The 18,481-nt window shown below is 40.0% G+C and overlaps 1 protein-coding gene and 1 long non-coding RNA gene across 2 annotated transcripts; one reads left to right on the forward strand and one right to left on the reverse strand.

Annotated features, from left to right (window-relative positions):
- The first annotated feature begins 1,882 nt into the window (after positions 1-1,882).
- Positions 1,883-13,537, forward strand: LOC143892967 (uncharacterized). The gene is made up of 6 exons (XM_077397888.1): positions 1,883-2,152; positions 2,862-3,855; positions 3,969-4,156; positions 11,916-11,952; positions 12,155-12,210; positions 12,780-13,537. The coding sequence occupies exons 1-6, from the start codon at positions 2,052-2,054 to the stop codon at positions 13,255-13,257; spliced, it is 1,854 nt and encodes a 617-aa protein (XP_077254003.1). The 5' UTR covers positions 1,883-2,051; the 3' UTR covers positions 13,258-13,537.
- Positions 13,538-14,468: 931 nt separating this feature from the next.
- Positions 14,469-17,564, reverse strand: LOC143892969 (uncharacterized). The gene is made up of 2 exons (XR_013255668.1): positions 17,151-17,564; positions 14,469-14,624 (listed from the first exon to the last, which is right to left on the reverse strand). It is a non-coding gene; the product is annotated as an uncharacterized LOC143892969 (long non-coding RNA).
- Positions 17,565-18,481: the final 917 nt, after the last annotated feature.

Raw genomic sequence — 18,481 nt, forward strand, 5'->3', positions numbered from 1 at the left:
GGCGTTTCACGTATCGTAGAAGGCTCCATAAAGACCTTCTCGATGAAGAGACGTGGATTAGAGACCATTTCAAGGGAGGAGGTATGTCTTCTACAGCAATGAGACTCGCTTTATCTGCTTCAATACATAATATATGGATCGAGAGAAACAATCACATCCATGGGTCTCCATCAAGGCACAAAATTGATCTCATAACACATGATAGGGAGATCCAAAACTCGGAAAAGATGGACACTAAACCTAAAGGTTCAGACTGCTCAATTCCTCGCCTCTTGTGTCGATGATTCTCTCCCAATCCTCTCTCTCTCTCTCTCCTCTTAGGAGAACCAAACCAAATACAGGAAATTCCCCCCTAAAAAAAAACTTTCCAAGAAAAATATCATTTTCCAAAATTTTCTTTTCCCAATCCAAAGATGCCCTTAACCTAGTCCATGCATAAACTTGGAGAAGAATGCTCTAAAATATTAGATTACACGATAGGCATCGAGAAAAAAATAACCCAATAAAGAAAATAGTTTAATTATTTTATAGCATTCTATCTTGAATTACTTATTGGTTATTGTCATACTTCCATTAGATAAATAATAATAATAAGATGACATAGAGTGTGGGAGGGAGATTTGTTCATGCTACCTGATCATCCCAGATACGGGTACCATAGAACCCTCCAAACTTAGTTATGAGCTTTCGTTTTATGGTTGCATTGATCTCTCCCTTGGCCTTCTAAAAGGAGACAAATTTGCTGGAGTGTGACAAAGAAACCTCCTTTCTCTTTGCCACATACTGCCCAGCTTGAAGGGAAAAAAACAAAAAAACAAAACGTTTCTCAATTATTCTAATACGATGACCGATGGGGAGGCCCCAGACTGATTATTGGCCCTATTAATTTGAATAATATGGGACTCAAACTAATATTGGCCCTATTAATTTGAGATTACGATAACCGATGGGGAGGCCCCAGACTGATTATTGGACTAAAAATTAATGTAATTTGAGTCTAATAATCAATTCGGGGGATCACCAGCGGTTTTCAGTCTCAAAACGAACATGGCCTAATTTTGACTATAATAATAGGTTTTGCGGTTGGCAATCTGTTGTCACAATCTAAAACGAACAGGGCCTAAGAGTATTTTGGTCATTTAGGTGAACCATGATTTTGCCTTAAATGATTAAGCCTCTATTTCTTGTCTTTCTGGACTCTTGTAGCTATACTAAGAACTCGTTGCAAATGGGTCTCCGTTTTTTCTAGGGGCTCTCATAATCATAAGAAGAATCACTTGAGAGTTGGTTCTGAATCCAAAATTGATTAGCCCATTTGGATGCCGAGAAGATTTTGATTTGGATTTCTCACATTTGCAGCTCTTGTTGTGTTGTGATTTGGATCCGGATCAAATTCTTTGATTTCTAAATTAGCAACTGATAGTGGAATTTTTTTTATTTTTCCAAATATGCTGTGGAAATGAGTAATTGAAAATCTACAAATCTAGCAGTTTTCTTCACCCTCTTTGCTCTTCAAACCTCTCCCCTCCAGCTGGAAAAACCTTCTTCCCTCTCTGTCTCCTTCAACATGAGCTGGCTGATCTATTCATTTTGTATTCAGAACTCATTTTCAAATCCAAATCCAAATACAAACTACCAGATATCCAAACGGGCCCTAAAAGTAATTTGGGAATTGCTAGCGTCCATCGCAACAGGGTTTTCACGGCTGGTCTGTCGCACATTACACGAGCCACCTTGTTAATCGTTAATGAAGACAACAACTTTTATCTCCATTTAAGTCCAATAATCAATTTTAAAATCATTTCTCAAAATCCAAAACGAACAGAGCTTCTAGCACGTGCCACACCACTTGACGGAGGTGGATTTTAGGATAGGTGGTCCTTTGTAAATGCCCCGTGCATCCGTTTCTCTCTCCTCTCCTCTGTCGGTAAGGCAACTCTTCCTTTTTTCCGACTCTCTCCTCTCCTTTGTGGGTTCTCTTCTACAAAGAGGAAGAGGAGAGATTATAAAAGAAAATAAAAGTTGGAAAAGAAAATCGAGAAGAAGGGGAAATGTCGAAAAAGAAATCTTTCAGCGGCTCGACCATGACCCTGAAAGATTTTCACGGCGGTTCAATCCCTTCCGATCTCTCTCTTCCTTCAGCTCCTGGCGCGTAAGCTCCCAAATCTCATTCATTTTTTATTTTATTTTTTCATTTTTTTTCCCATCTGAAATAAAGCTCCAGGAAAAATTCTTCATCTATTTTCTCGTATTGGGCATCACTGAAATGTAAAAGAGTAAACAAAACCCTAGATCTGAGACTCGAAACCCCTTAGATTCTACTCTGTTGTTTTTTCTTATAGAATTTTCGGATTCGGATCGATGCAATTAGGAGCACCAAGAGAAAGCTTCCAAATCTGATTGATTTCTTCACTTTCACATTTTCTTTTGTAAATTTTCTCCATCGCCGTGTATTCCTGAAATAAAGTTCCAGGAAATTTTTTTTTCTTTTATTTTCTCGTAAGGAAAGTCACTGAAATGTAAAAGAGTAAAGAAACCCTAGATCTGAGACTTGAAACCCTAGATTCTACTTTGTTTCTTTTCTTTCTATTTTCTTATAGAATTTTCAGATTGGAGCGATGCAATTAGGAACATTTGGCCGTTTGGATACAACGATTTTATAAGCCTGGATTGTAAAATTATCTAGAACCTGAATTTTATAAGCTAAAACCTGGGTTTTATAAGCAAAAACTTGGATTGTACATTTTCAGGATTGTAAAATCGTGCTTTTAGCTAGATTTTACAACCTGGGATTATAAAAACCACGTATTCGAACGGCTCATAGATCTTTGAATTAATCTTTCACTGCTATCAATTTTCAGCACAGTAAGGCCCTCGGATCGCACCGGTTTCGAGCGCCAGATCCCGACGGCTTGGGGAAATCCTATCGGCCGATCAGACCACCGTACGCGGCCCGGATCTTCCGGCTCGTCACGCACTTTCAATGAGAAGGCTTCCTTTCTCTCACACTCTCCGCACATTGGCCGTAATTTTGACGAGGACGAACGAAAGCCCTTCGATGGTGCTTCCATCCCTAGAAGGACTGTCAATGATGATCTCCCGCCCATGAGCAGCCCTGATATGAAACCAGATCCTGGAAAGTTCTCCGGACGGCAGCCATCAAATCCCGTCTTGCATTCACCTAGTGCCCCTGCAGTAGTGTCAAAGTTGCCGGCTTTAGTGGGGATTTCACAAGTTACTGGGGGTAATAGTGGTCAGCCGGTTGCGAGCTCAGCTCCGAATGCATGGGGGATGAGGAAGGAAGTTGGTGTTTCTGAGCCAGTGCCTTCTTCAACAACCTGGTCTGGGCCTAGTGCTATCTCAAAGTTCTCACAAGCGAGCGCACTTGAGAATATTCAGTCAGGTAGATGGCAATCTAAGCCTTCAATCTACAATCAGCCTGATATTGAGGTGATTAGATACTCTGAGACGGAGAGCGATACTCATTTCAAGGATAATAATGCGTACAACATTGAGGATCCGATGAATGGTAGGAGTGATTTTGATGTGACGAGGGGAGGGTATAGTGCAAGGGATCGAATTGTTGAAGATAGGGGCCGGGGTGGTGGGAAGGAGTTCTTAGATTATGAGAGCGTGAGGTCTCCGGTGTACCCAGAAGCAAAGGAAACAAACTCGGCGTTTTACCCTGACAGGGTTCGCCCAGCTTCTACTGAAGGTAAATTGGGTGGATCCCAATCCCATTTGCAGTCACTATTTCAAGTACCAGTAGAAGCATCGGAGAGACCGAAGTTGAAGCTTCTTCCCAGGACAAAGCAAGTGGAACCCTCTGAAATACATGTGCTGGACTATAAGCAGGTATTGTATTTATTGGATGGTTGAATCTTGTGTGATGAAGTTATGTATTTTTTTTAAAAATGGATATGCTACCAAAGTTATGTATTTATTGTTTAGCTGTTTGCTGTTTTTAGGGGTATCATCCACCTGCTGACTCGTGTCAGGTAGAAATTGTTAATGAATTATATGGGAATTCGAATTCTCCAAAACCAGGATCAGCTGGTACTGATGGAGGAAATCGGGCAGTTGAGCGTCCCAAATTGAACTTGAAGCCCCGATTTCAGCCTATTGAAAAATTGGATGGGAGTCGTGAAAGGGAAAGGTTGGTACTATTGTTTGGAAGCTCTTTGTGGATGTTATTTATGTCAAATGCCTTTTGTTTTTCTTTAATGATTGCTTTTATTTCATGTTCAAATTGTGTTTTCATTGTTGGAGTTTTGTTTGAATATGTAGTGGGAATTTATTCTTGTAATTTTCCCTACGGTTTTATTCTGCTATAGACATTCTATTATATACTGTAAAATTGTCATCTAACTACTTAATTATAAAACTAACAGATCAAACCTCGTTTACATATCCATATGATAATTTTTTTACTCACATTGGATCCTTCCCTTGTTAGATTCTCATATCATTTGTTTGAATTTATTTGAGTATGCATTTGACAACGAAACTCCTATTATTATTCTTGAAATTTTATGTATGGATTAATCAATTTGGATCAGAAGAGGAATTGGCGGAGAAAAACTGTTGTATGAACTTGTTAGACTATGATTACAGGGGATGGGCGTTCTCTTTACATTTGGCTTTCTTCTTTCATTGGTTAGCAATATAGATAAATTTTGTTATATTTGGTTTTGTATAATGTTCAATTCACATGTTTGTTGCTCTTTTTGAAATCACTAGTTTCTTATAGTGCCGTAATTTCATTAAAGCAAGTCTAATCCCTCTGGATAAGAAAAAAACTTCGTGGTTGTTTTTTGCGCACAGTTTTTTGGCTCAGCCATGAATGATTTCAAAGTATTGTTTTGATGAGTGAAATTTAGCAGTTTGTGGTTCTCTCTGGATATGTAGTATCATTTTCTGTCACCCTTAACCATGTAACAGGGGCGTTCTCTTTTCATTTGGCGATCTTCTTTCATTGGTATGTTGCATAGATAAATTTTGCTATATTGGCCGTTTTATAATGTCCAATACACACGCTTGTTGTTTCTTTTGAAATCATTAGTTGTTTAAAGTGCCATTAGTGACATACTGACAAATGATTGCATTGAAATGGCATGTTGTGTACCTATATAAGGAAGCACAGCCACTCCTTTCGTTGCAAATCTGGCTGTCTTATTTTCCTAGATGAATAAGTTATTTCTTTATTTGCTAAAAAATTTAGATATTATAGGTGGCATTTTTATCAAGAAGGGCCGGTGAGTTGATTGGCTACTTGTCTAGCTAAATAAGCAAATAATGATTTAAGAATAAAGAGGGCGATCAATACTCAATTGTTATCGAAAAATTAGATCATCCCCAAGTAAGAAGGGCAAGCATTACTATTCTAACTAGCATTATTGTTGTCTTCATTTCCTATTCATTCTAAAGTTTTCAACCTAAACAATGGTAAATGGGTGAGAAGATGACCATAGTGAATCAAATGGCGAGAATCAATACCTATTGTTCTTGTTCTTGAATGTCTTGAGCAATAGGCATATGTTGTCAACTTTCATTGTTTCAGCCATGGTTATTTTGCAACATAGGAAATGTCGATTATGACTAGTATATAAATTTATCTAGATCCAGATGGCTCAAGGAGGGAGACAATAATACGTCACTTTCATAGCAATTCAAGGAACATAGTAATAGAATTTTGGCCTTAGGGGTAAATGAGGCAAGAGTAGAGGACAAGGCCTCCCTATCATTTGAAATTATCTCCTTTGAAAAGTTGTACCCTTCTGCGAAGCGGTGTTTCCCATCCAAAAAAAAATCAGCAATTGGCAATGTTAGAAGATGAATCAAAGGCTAGACTTGAAAGACCTTTCTTAGAGGACATCCCGTACATCCAAGGTTTTAAATGTCGATTTCGGTCACCACCGAAATCGAAATATTTTGGTTTTGGTGGAAATTTCGGCCGAAATCATGTAAAAATTTGACAAAAATTTCGGTGGAAATTTCGGCCATCTCGGTGGAAATCTTTACATTTCAGTGGAAATCTTTTGCATTTCGGTAGAAATTTTGTAAATAAGGGTGAAAAATGAAATTTCGGTTGAAATTTCGGATTTCGGTGAAATTTCGGGGAAATCATGTAAATATCCGATTCAATGTAATTTCGGTTTCGGTTTGACCGAAACTGAAATATTTCGGCCGAAATTTCGGATTTCGGACAGGATGCTAATAAAAGAAAATAACTCCTATAAAATAATAATAAAAGAAAATGACATGGATCCAATTTCCCATAGTAAAAAAAACTAAATCTCATGGTTAAGATGAATGAATCACATCAATCGCCCCTGACCAGTGTCTGGACTACCTCTTTCAAAGAATGGGTTTCGGGAGAACATGGTGTGGGTGGATCCGTAGTTGTCTATTTTCAGCTCACTTTTCAATTCTGATTAATGGCTCTGCACACGGTTTCTTCCAATCGTCTCGAGGCTTAAGACAGGGGGATCCTCTCTCTCCCTTTCTATTTGTCATTATAGCGGAAGCCCTCAGCGTGCTGTTGAAGAAAGGTCGAATGGAGGGGTTGATTTCCGGGGTAGATTGTAGTGAGTCTGGGTTTCAGGTCTCGCATTTGCAATTCGCGGATGATACTTTACTCTTTAGTTCTTCCCAGGCCTTAAAGATTATAAATCTTAAGGCTATTCTTCGGTGCTATGAGTTAGTGACAGGTCTTCATTCCAACTTCTCAAAATCTCGTCTTTACGCTTTGAATATGTCCGCCGAAGGTGCTTCCGATCTAGCGACTATTATGGGATGTTCCTTGCAGAGTTTGCCTGCCTCTTACCTGGGATTGCCTCTGGGAATAGGTCGACCTCGAAAATGTGCATGGGATCACATTGTGGATCGAATTGAGCGAAGGCTGGATACATGGAAGAGGAACTTATTATCTAAAGGTGGCAGGTTAACCTTGATCAAAGCTGCTTTGGCCAATATACCCACTTATCAGCTATCATTATTCAAATGCCCGGTGTCTGTGGTCAAGCGCATTGAACAGATTCAACGACGATTTTTGTGGGGGGGTTTAGCGTCGAAGCGGGTCCTGGCGCTAGTGAGTTGGGAATCAGTATGTATGCCCCTTCAAGGGGGAGGCCTAGGTATTCGGAGGATCAAGCAGGTCAATCAAGCACTGATGGGTAAATGGTTATGGAGGTTTGGTGAAGAGAAGTCAAGACTGTGGGCTAGAGTAATCTCAGGTAAATATGGTGTTGCTCCAGGTGAATGGACTTCTTTGAATATCTTCAACAAACCGGGGGTGACGATTTGGCGGGATATCCTCAGCCTCTTACCGCTATTTGATCGTGAAATAACGTATCGTGTGTACTCCGGCGAGCGGATATCTTTCTGGCCCATGCGGTGGTGTTCGGCTGTACCGCTCCAAGCCCTATTCCCGGATCTTTTTCTAGTTGCAACGAATAAGTATCTCTTCGTGAAAGATTGTTTTGATTTCGTTGGAGGAAAAGTTATATGGCAGCCTCCTTTTCGTCGGAATTTCTTTGACCGCGAATTACCATCAGTGACGAACTTATTTCAGATTTTGGAGCAGAATTATGTTAGTGTCTCTGGGAAAGACAAACGGTTGTGGGCAGCAACGTCTTCAGGCAGCTTCTCGGTAAAGTCTTTTTATAATAGGTTGGTGCCGTTTGAGGTTAATCATCTGATGGCAAAGGTGTGGAAAACAAAGGCGCCCCCTAGAGTCTGCTTTTTCGGTTGGGCGGCATTAAGAAATCGAATACAAACAGTGGACTTCCTGCGTCAAAGGCACATGCTGATTGTCGATCACTGTACTTTATGCCTTGCATCAGGGGAGTCGGTTGATCACATTTTCATACACTGTCGAGTAGTAAGGGAGATTTGGGGGAGGCTTTTAGGTCGATTTGGCATCATATGGGTGTTCCCTTCATGTTTGCAAGATCTGTTTGCCGGCTGGGGATGTATACCTTGGGGAAGCAAGGGAAAGAGGTTGTGGTGGCTATCCTTAATGGCGGTTTTATGGGTAATATGGACAGAAAGGAACTCTCGGATCTTTGATGGGAAAGCTAAATCTCCGTTCTTTTTATTTATTAAGGTCATTTCGCTTACTATCTCCTGGGCTAGAGCCCTGCCGTTATTCCGTTTCGTCTCGGCATTTGATCTCTGGGAAGGGTGGACGGTAGTGTGCCATAGCAAGGAAGTTCAGCAGGTACCCATTCAGCATTGGAGCCCTCCTCAAGAAGGGCACTTTAAATTAAATTTTGATGGTTCAAGCTTGGGCAACCCAGGCCCTGCAGGGATTGGTGGAGTATTACGAGATAGCAACGGTGTCGTCCTGAAGGCTTATTCTGGGCCACTCGGCATAGCGGATTCAAATGAGGCTGAGGTAAGGGCAGCGCATCAAGGCATAGTCAGCTTGGTTAGGGAAATATCAGACAGCTGTGTTGTGGAGGGTGACTCGCTGAATGTTATAAGATGGCTCAGGGGACCTCGGACTCCCCCGTGGCGCTTTCTTAAATTCTTTGACGAGATTACAGATATCTTATAGGGGCGGCCGGTAACTTTTAATCATGTGAGGCGCTCTGCTAATGACGTAGCAGATAATTTAGCAAAAGTTGGCGTATCGCTGCAGGCTTTAGAACTCTATGATTTTCTCCCGCCCTAATTGTATTGCCATAGTTTTGTCTTATTTTTCTGTGTTGTAAGGGGGACACCCTCAGTCTTCTTTTAATATAACTGCTACCATTCAAAAAAAAAAATCAATCGCCCCTGACCAAATGAGCATTGAAGTGGACTTTTGTATGCAGCAGTAAAAATGATTGTTCTAACCGGTGCTATGCTGGGAATTGAAATGGAAATGGCATGCATTCAATGTTGAATGTAGCAAGAGTTCCTGGATGTTCTTTACTATATATATTGTTTATGGCTTTATATTACATTTACACAATGGGTGAATTATTACATTTACACAATGGATGAATGGCATTCTTGGGGATGGTTGGTAGAGCTGTAAACGAATAGTGAAATGGGAAAATCAACCCGGCTTTATATTGTTTTTGTGCTTGACATATGGAATTTCCAGTCACGGAGCTGGAATAACTTTGACCTATTCTTTTATTTTTATTGTGTTAGGCTCATGTCATTATCCATAAAACTTCATGCAACTGCCATGATTCAGAAGTGAGAATCCTGCATGGTTGAAATTTTGTTTCTGATTTTGTTAAATCTTACTCCCTATTTTATCGGTTCCCCATTTCCCCATAGGTTTAACAATTAAAATTGGGCCCTTGGTTTCATTTCTATCCTTTACATGAATAGAGCACTAGAAAATGCTGTTCTTTTCATTTGGAATTTCAAACTATGGTGAACTCAGCACATGCATTTTTGGTGGTAACTTACATAAGCTTCCTTTACATACTCAAGTGAATATTGCCTCCGTATCAAATGCAGAGAAATGCCAGTCTCATTTGCCTAAGTACCATTCTCATCCTTCTCGCAGGCCCAAATTCCCAAATTGGTGAGTTGATTGGGACATTTTATCTTGTGGGTCACCACGAAGCCGTTCCAACATTTTATCTCGATCAAGGCCTTCAAATATGAATTGTTGAAATATTTTTGGGTAATGCCTTGGAAAGTTTCATTTGTCTCAAGGGTCAGGAAAATGTAATCGGCATGGGGTCACACAGGTGAGGTGCTCTTATGGCTACCGATGATGTGAATGGTCCCCATCAAATCACTTGTGTGCCTCGAGTACAGCGGGCCCTGGGAAATGATGAGAAGGATACATGGGGGAATTATATTAACATTTCTCTTAAATGATGACTCATGATGAGCATATAGAACAATATACATTCTGTAAAACCTGAGAATTTGTTTTACTGGTACTTCTAACATTCCCTCAGAAAGTAGCAATTGCATATCTAATTTTAGCTCTATGACAAGTTACTCTCAACATCTTATCCCTATTGGTTTTGCTAAGTGCCAAAAAATCATTGCAAAATGTAGAGAGAGGATTTTTGTTTTCACTAGGGATACTATCTTGTGGATGTGGTGGCATTCCATTCTTGTTTGATGCGTTCATGGAGCACATGATCTGTAATAATGTATATTGGGTATCGAGCTCTAAAACCATCTTTTTACGCTTAGTATTGATGTGCTCAGGATCACCTTATCTGATTTAGCATAGACCGGTGAATCATGAATTGGTGGAGATGATTTGTATGTGAGAGCAAGGTTGCCAGAGTGGGAATAGAAAATGAGAATCGAAGGCTCCCGGGATGGTTGGAAGCGGGAATCGTGAAGTCACCGGAGAGTCGCCGGGGAATTGTCGGGGAATCGCGCAAGTTTTGGGCGTTTTTTGCCCGGATATGCGCACGTATGCCCCGATAGGCCAGGTACGCCCCGGTATGAACGCGTATGCCCCGATAGGCCCTGTATGCTGGGGAGTTGGGGATCCACTAATCTGTTGTTTTTCTTCTGCTTGATAAATCCTTATTGTGGTTCCACTATAAGTACTGCATTCTGATTATCTTCAAGTTTACATTTTAGGACACTATATGAAGCGAAATTAGTCTTGAATAGAAGTGAGTTGATCAAGTTGGATTTATACTGGGAGTGGCTATGAAGCCTCAATTTGCATTTGATGAAACCAACTTCCAACCTCTGATGAAACCAACTTCTTGCACTGTGATGAAACCAGCTTCCAACCTCTGAAAATATAATTTGAGTGGTAGATGTCCTATAACCTTAAGAGAGCACCCATATCAGTACTAGTAACTTTTTTTTTTGGGTAGGTAGTACTAGACACTACTAGTAAAGTTAATCGAGCTAAAGTTCGTTTCTGATAATTGTGAGAATATACCTTTTCTCTAGGTTATAATTAATTTGCTTATTTATAAACATATTGCTTTCATATTGGCACTTGCTTGAATTGGTCCTCCTCAGTATACACATTGCCCTGCCTTGATATGGTCAAGTAAACCACCTCTTCTAACCTGTAAGACTTAAAAGGGAAGCAGTTTGTCCTATAAAGCTCAGGTGGCTATGTTAATAAATCTTGATTTTTCTCTATCATAAACTCATAGTAACAGACCTCAATATCTCATCGATTACTCCATTCCTCTCTGATCTTTCCTACTGCTGTTCAGTCTCAAAATTTTCACAAATAAATAAATAAATAAAATCCGGTGCTTCACTGACTTTGGCAAACCATGTGTGTAGAACCTGTTTAATCCTATATGGAGTTGCTTGATACAAGAGACTAGGTTACTCTTTCTGAATGGAGTAACCCATAGTGGAAGTCAGCAGACTAGATATGCATTCTTTGAGGTCATTATGATGACTTGTAAAGTATCATTGTAGGTTGTAGGCTTGTAGCGTATTTGTAATTTCGTGTAGGACAGTGAATGCATAAACCTACTCATGTCTGATGGACTACTTTTTGAATGTTTGCACTGGTGAAAAGAATGAAATCGTACTCAAACCGTATGGGTCTTCATTCTTGACATGAAAGGGAATAGAAAGATCCAACATCGGGAAGATGAAGTGGTCAACCCATTGTTTTACTCTGAAATCAAGAAGATTAGATGTGCATTTTTAGAATTCTTTTTGGTGACTGCTAAGGTTCCCTTGTAGGCTGCAGCCTATTTTAATTTTGTTGTAAAATAGTGTGAAGCATAAAAGTACAAAACACAAAATAATCATTCTGGGCTTGAACCTTGTGGTTGTTTACGAAGTGAAAAGTGTAAGACCTCACTCAACCATTTCACTGTTCATTCTTGAATTGAAAGTGCATAAAAAGGATTTCTATATTTAACGTTCACTTTTTTTAACGGCACATTTACTGTGCTCTTTTCTCATGTTATCATTGATTTAATGGTTTCTGCCACCGTTTGTTATTGTAGGGAATCATTGTTTGGGGGTGCACGCCCACGAGAGCTGGTATGTGTTCTTCCTTCCCTTATGATAATGATATTTTGAAGGCAAATACCTTTCATTCATCTACTTTGCAACATAAAGTTGAAGTCGTCCCACGTTTCAGAAATTGAGGGTTATTTACTTCTTTGTTATTTCTTGCTATTATCTTGTTTATTTCCTCCTTGGCCACTTATTATACACCTGGCTGGTGTTGCATTCATTGCAGGTCCTGAAGGAGCGTGGGGTTGATGATATTGTCATCAACAACCTTGAATCGAACAGGTACTTTAATTCTTGTCAATTTCTTTTAGATTTACCAAAACCTCTACTTTTCATCTGAAATTCTGGACAACTGAAATGATCAAAATGTCGTAGATTGTTTCTGTGAGTACATAAAATGCCTTATAGGGGTGTCTACCAACTCCTTTCATGTGTCCTTCACTTCTTTAATTGACCTGTTGCACAGTTTTAATTGTAGTAACTAGATCCTTCTGTGGGAAACTCACTGCTCCAATTTTCTCTTTCAATTAATAGAAAGAGACTAGGCCAAGTCTGTCTAAAATATTCCCAGGCTTCATTATCAACTCACATTTAGAACTCTAAGCTCAAGGGAGTCAAGGCTAGTCACCTGAGCTGGTTAAATTTGCAAAATAAGCAACCTTTTCCGCTCGTTGATTCTCTTTTCGCATCAGTAGGATCAACCCATTTGGAAGCCATGTTGGAATTTATCTAATTAGAAGGATTTTGGTCATTTTCGAAACTGTCTGATAAATGAACCTTGTGTAGCATTCATTTGCTCTTTGCTTCTTATGGCCATCTTAAACTTAACATCACACATATTGGCTGTGTAGGGTGAAACATGATGTTCCTAAGACCATTGCAAATACAGAGCCCACTATCTCCACTTCTCAACATGGTGAAAGGCTTGAAAGTTTTCCTCCTGATCAAAGGATCGGAAGGAATTCTGAGAGAAAAGATCCCCGGCATGATGCTGAGAAAATGGATGTGCCCAAGAATTCTTGGCGGAATGAGCACCGGAGGAATGCAAATGAGACCGAGAAGCATCAGGAACAACGGCGGCAAGATCCTGATAACTGGCGCAAGCCTATAGAGCCACCAAAATTTCACCCAGCTGATGCCCCTGGGTCTCGATATGGCAGGCCATCCTCTTCCCTGGAACTTGCCCAAGCATTCTCCAGGTCAATTTCTGACACTCGAATGGCAGACCAGAGGAACTTGCCTGGCCGGAATCAGGTACCCTTCTCCCGTCTGACTGATAAGCGTGAGTTTTATTCGGGTGCTGCCCCAAGGCAGCTGAACGGTTACTGAGGATGGTTTCTCTGATAGATTGGTTTTGGGTGTTTTTTTCCCTTCTGGTCACAGCTAGCAGAAAATTTGGTTGTGGCCAATTTTTCAATTCCTTATTGGGATCAATGTCTTCTGCTTGTTTTGATAGAGTATTATAGCTCGGATCCAAGATGGTAGAGAAATCTTCCTGAGATCTATAGTATTGTTACACCGAGTAATTTGCTACAGTTTTTTTAGATGGGAGTGAAACTTTTGAAGCAGTCATTGCTCATATCTAATCACATGGGGGTGGTAAATAATATTTTGTAGTGTGGAAGCCAATGATTCTATACAGGACTCCTCGTTAGTTTCTGAGAAATCAATCAGAAGATAAGGAAGTTCATATGCATATTATGCAGATCAGGCCATTGATCTGTCATAGATCTAGGCCCGTGAATATACCTTAGGCGTTGTTGGTTTTGGATTCTCAGAACCGATTTCGAGTTCAAAATATATTATTGGGTTAATTTTGATTCTCAAAATCCGGAACTAACAGGGCCTTGGGAATCCACAACCTCCATTTCTGCTAGCACTACTATCTTGGTTGCATCCCCATTCCCCACCAACACCAATCACCATTGGCACCTACACCCTGACCCATTGCTTAATGCTTATGGGCTCTTCCGATGGTCCCTCTCATCTACCGTTTGCCGTCTCCTGTCATTTGCAGGACGTGAGTCAAGTGACACTCTTTTCATGTAACATCAGACAAAATGGAGCCCTCCTAGATGGTCAAATTTCAGCAAGAAAGGAAATTCCCCCATCCCCGCCTTTCCTCTCTCTTCCCTCTATGTTGGTAATGAGTATGACCCCATACTTATTCCCATTCTATTGGAGTCTCTGCTGTGCAACCAAACACTACTTACCACTTCCTGGAAAATCCAAAGCTTGTCTCCTCCTTGTTGACTTTTTATTATGCCGGGCATCCAAATGGGATCTGAATTTTGCATGTGGGAACAACCCACAAAGGCTCACTTTTCAGCAGATTTTGTCTTATTCATTTAATTCATCTGAGGTGGCTTATCTCTCCTGCAAAAGTCAGTCGCTAGATGATATTTTGATACTGCATTCACTGTGAGGACCGTATTAACAGGAGCTTAAGAAAGGAATTGCTAAGACTCTCTCTCTCTCTCTCTCTCTCTCTCTCAGAGATGAGATTTGGTGGGGGTTGGCTACATTCAATAATACCACTGTGACATAAAATCCAATTCTTGCAATTGTGCATCAAACCATCAGCAAATTGCTTTACAGTCTGTCCAGAATACATAAGAGAATGGGTAAACGGAATCGTTTAAAACAAGAACGCCGTTGGAGCAAATGCTGGAATGACCGCCGGCACCGTACCAAGTCTGAACAAAACAAAAGAGCATTATTAGATAAAATGGACAATTTTCCAAATAAAATTGAATTTAGATATCATTTTTTAAAAGTGATTGAATTTAGTTATCTTAGCCACATGATCAATGGCTTGCAACAAAATATTGAATTTTTCCAATCCCCGTGGCCCCAATGTCTGTGGCCGTGTCATTGGACTCGTTAAGGTCCATGTGATCGTCCCATTTTCACCATCTCGATGGTCAAAACATACAAGATGATGATCATGATAACATACATGTGTTCATGTTTAGTGGGCCCATCACCAGTAGGGAAAATAAATTTTTTATCCAAAATGACAATCCTATCTCGTAACCATCCAAACCTTAGACTTCTCTTGTATACTTCGGACAGTTTCCCTTCCTCGAGTTGACCCAATTAAAATAGGGAAATGATATCTGCGCAAGGTGTTTCGATAAACAAGCACTCCAATTGTTTATTGTGTAGTATTTAAAGGGATGTCAGAGGATATTACGGTTATCAAAAAGCGCTTAAAACCCTTCAAATGCTAGATGACAAACAAGTGGAGCGCATGTTTATCAAAACACTTGACCCGATAAAGAGAGAATTGACCCAATAAAAATTACGTTAGAATATGCTTTTTAATAAAGGGATGAACTCACCTTGTCCTACACTTTTGAGTTGGCTACCGACCGCTTTTTTAGGAATTGTAATAACGTTTAGAGGCCGTTTGGTTACGCGGATTTTAGAATCCAGGTTTTTAGTTTGAAAACAGTGTAAAAGAGAGTTCATGATCAAGCTCCTGCCATTGTCGATTTTAAGTAAGAAAATCAGGTTTTAGAAATCTCTCATGCCTCCTGAGATTTCTAAAACCAAGAAAAATGGGAGGATATGCTACTCTATTGCTGGAGGAAAGAAGGGCAAGAAGTCAATAACGAGTCAAAAACGACGGCTGGTCCACTTCTTCTCTTGCCGATTAGCTACAATTTTGAAAAAAATCTCAGATTCTAAAATCCGTGTATCCAAACGGCTCATTAACAGCTAGTTAAACAACAAAAAAAAAAAAACATGAGCCCGTAATCAAACATGTTCATGTGGATATCAATAGCCTGCGATTTTATATGGTGGTGGGGTGTAAAGTCAGTATTTTGTAAAATGAACAGTGGGACCTACTTCATAGGATGATCCAAACTGCTTATTTGTTGAGCCATAACGTAAATACACAGAATGAACCTAACCTTTCGTTCTATAGAGGTCTCCATAATGTGCAGCCCTTCTGCAGATTGGAGGGTTAAGATCATCCTGAGGAAATGATGTTAGGAGTACAACGTATATACGATTATATGTTGTGGCCCAACAAATGAATGGCGTGGATCATCCTATGAAGTTTCGTTCATTTTAATACTGAATGGTAATGTCAGGAGGCCAGCCTAATCCGTTTGAACAAGGACTTGAACTGAATCGTGGATGAGAAAGGATCGATTGTATACGAATTTAAAATTCAATTACTTTAATTGGCTTTCATCCTCGGAAAGATCTCACTGGACTTCATATCTTTATAAAATGATGGAGATAGCTGTCATATTTTATTTATTTAATATAATATTTGGTTATTTTATCAATTTAAGGTTCTTTTGTTAACAATTAAAGGTTGGTTATATACGGGTAGGGGTCCGCCAAACCCCATCTTACTAACCAAAAAATTAAGGCGATACTAGCAAGATTTAGATTTGGATGTAGTTGATATTTTGAACTAGATCAGATCCTTAGATTTCCAAATCAGCTACAACAGTACAAAAAATTACGATTTTCAAATCTCTTATGCGAGACATTATTTGGAAATCAATATTTGTGGCGACTCGCCATCGCTGCTCCTCGACGTTGCTCCTGCAGCAGTGAGACATCCTTCCGTCCCTCAATCTCTCTCTCTTAAAACATGATCATGAAGATGATTGATGTGTTTTGTATCCAAAACTCAAATCCAAATCAAAATACAAATGCATGAGGTATCCAAACGGGACCTAAAGGTTGGTTTGTATAGGTGGAGATATATAAGGTTTTTGAAATCCAAATTTAAATGATTTAAGACCCGATTATGTAGGTTATTTTGGGTCATCTAAGAAATAGAATTCCCAATTACAATTTGAGGGTATTTTGGTCATTATCAAAGGGCCAATGCAGAGATTTACATTTCCTTCCCCTCTTTTTTGATATTAGCACTCGCAGTTCCCAAGAAGCTGGTAAGACTCAACATTCAACAGCCACGTAAACCAAAAGCATCAAACGAGTAGGCAGAAAGTCACTTTCGGGATCAAAGGTGGAGGGTATTTTTGGGTCCACAAGAGGACACGTACGTGAAATCAAGACCATTGATCTCGTGAGACGCATCCTATGTGAATGACCGCAAAAATCAATGGCCATCTGAGCGTTCCTAACGGGCAAGGAGCCTTTTAAAATTTTCTTTTACAGGGGTGGCAATATCAAAAAAGAAGGGATGAGAATATCAAATTACGTGGAAAGAGCAGGGATGGAGAATTTACCCAACCCGGTCCCTGTCATCACGAGCGCGAACCTTAGCCCTAGATCCGGCCTCTCCCGCCAGATCCTTGACAGATCTAACCGTCCGTTCACCTTTCCCTCCAGGCGCCCCGCACACCGCCCTGTCCTCTGAAATAGCGAGGAGGGACGGCTGCCACGTCATCGATTTCCGTCCTGCTCGCTTCCTTCCTGTGATCGGATCACTCGAGGCGCACGTTAGTGAAACCAGCGCCCGCGTTTCTTCACTGCGCTGGGGGTTCGACGGTACCGGAGCCGGTTGTACGGACTGCCGGCAGCAAGAGACGAGCTGCAGAAATCTCATCTTATGAGAGGAAGAAAGAAAGACATCTATTTGAACATAATTACAACCTAGCCATCCATTCCTGAATCTCTCTCTCCTCTCTCTCTCTCTCTCTCGTGTGTTGGTTTTGCAACAATCTCGGAACTCTTTTTATAGAGTTCTTTTTTCTTATCTTTTGTCGTTTTCCAAATACTTTGACATTCGAAATTACCATAATGCTAGAAAGGTTTCGGTGACTAGTGGGGTTATTTTGGTAATTTCAGAAAGGCAGCCAGGAGGTCCAATTGGTTTTGACTTTTGACATCTCCATGGGTCCACACTGACAGTTCGTTGTATCTACACAAACTCAAGAAGCTAGATTCATGGAAAAGATACGAAATGATATTTCTAAAATGATATTTCCACCCCTTCTTGTTGGCCTTTTCCTTAAACTTACTATTTCCCTCTTTTGTTTCCCTCTCTTCATTTTCATGAAAAGACAAACAATATGGGTAGAAATGTCTAGAAAGGGGGTGGCAATATTAAATTTTTATGGGGTAAATTAAGGAGTAAGAAGAGCTTAAAATTTAAAGTTCATTAGCTGAACAGAGTGAGTGGTGCCATTATCAAAATGTGGTAGTGTGGATGTAAAGTTGCCTAATTAAATCACGTAACGCCATAGTAAATAGAAATATTCCTTAAATATTTTTATGCGTTAGATAAGATATTTAAGTCATAAAGAAACATACATAACGTATTTAAGAGAAATTTACATTTCAAAGATAATAAAGGGAAATTTAACTTTATAAGGTTTTAAATAACCTTGGACTCGTCTGCTGGGGTCTATTGTCCTCTTGTAAGGCAAGGTGCACTGAGATGTTGGGAATAATTTTGATAAAATGACAAACATGCCCCTATTTTGCTACACGTGGCAATTCATGAATGATGGTTTGGTACGAACTTAACACGAGAGAGTCATAATATTTTTTTTCCCGTTTTACACGAGGCACACTAAAAGCACAAAAGGCTCAGGTGAGTGGGGATTCTTAAATT

The sequence above is a fragment of the Tasmannia lanceolata genome, unplaced genomic scaffold (assembly GCF_043159265.1).
Source record: "Tasmannia lanceolata isolate RefF3 unplaced genomic scaffold, GAP_Taslan_0.1 ptg000015l, whole genome shotgun sequence".
In the NCBI taxonomy this organism is placed as follows: domain Eukaryota; kingdom Viridiplantae; phylum Streptophyta; class Magnoliopsida; order Canellales; family Winteraceae; genus Tasmannia; species Tasmannia lanceolata.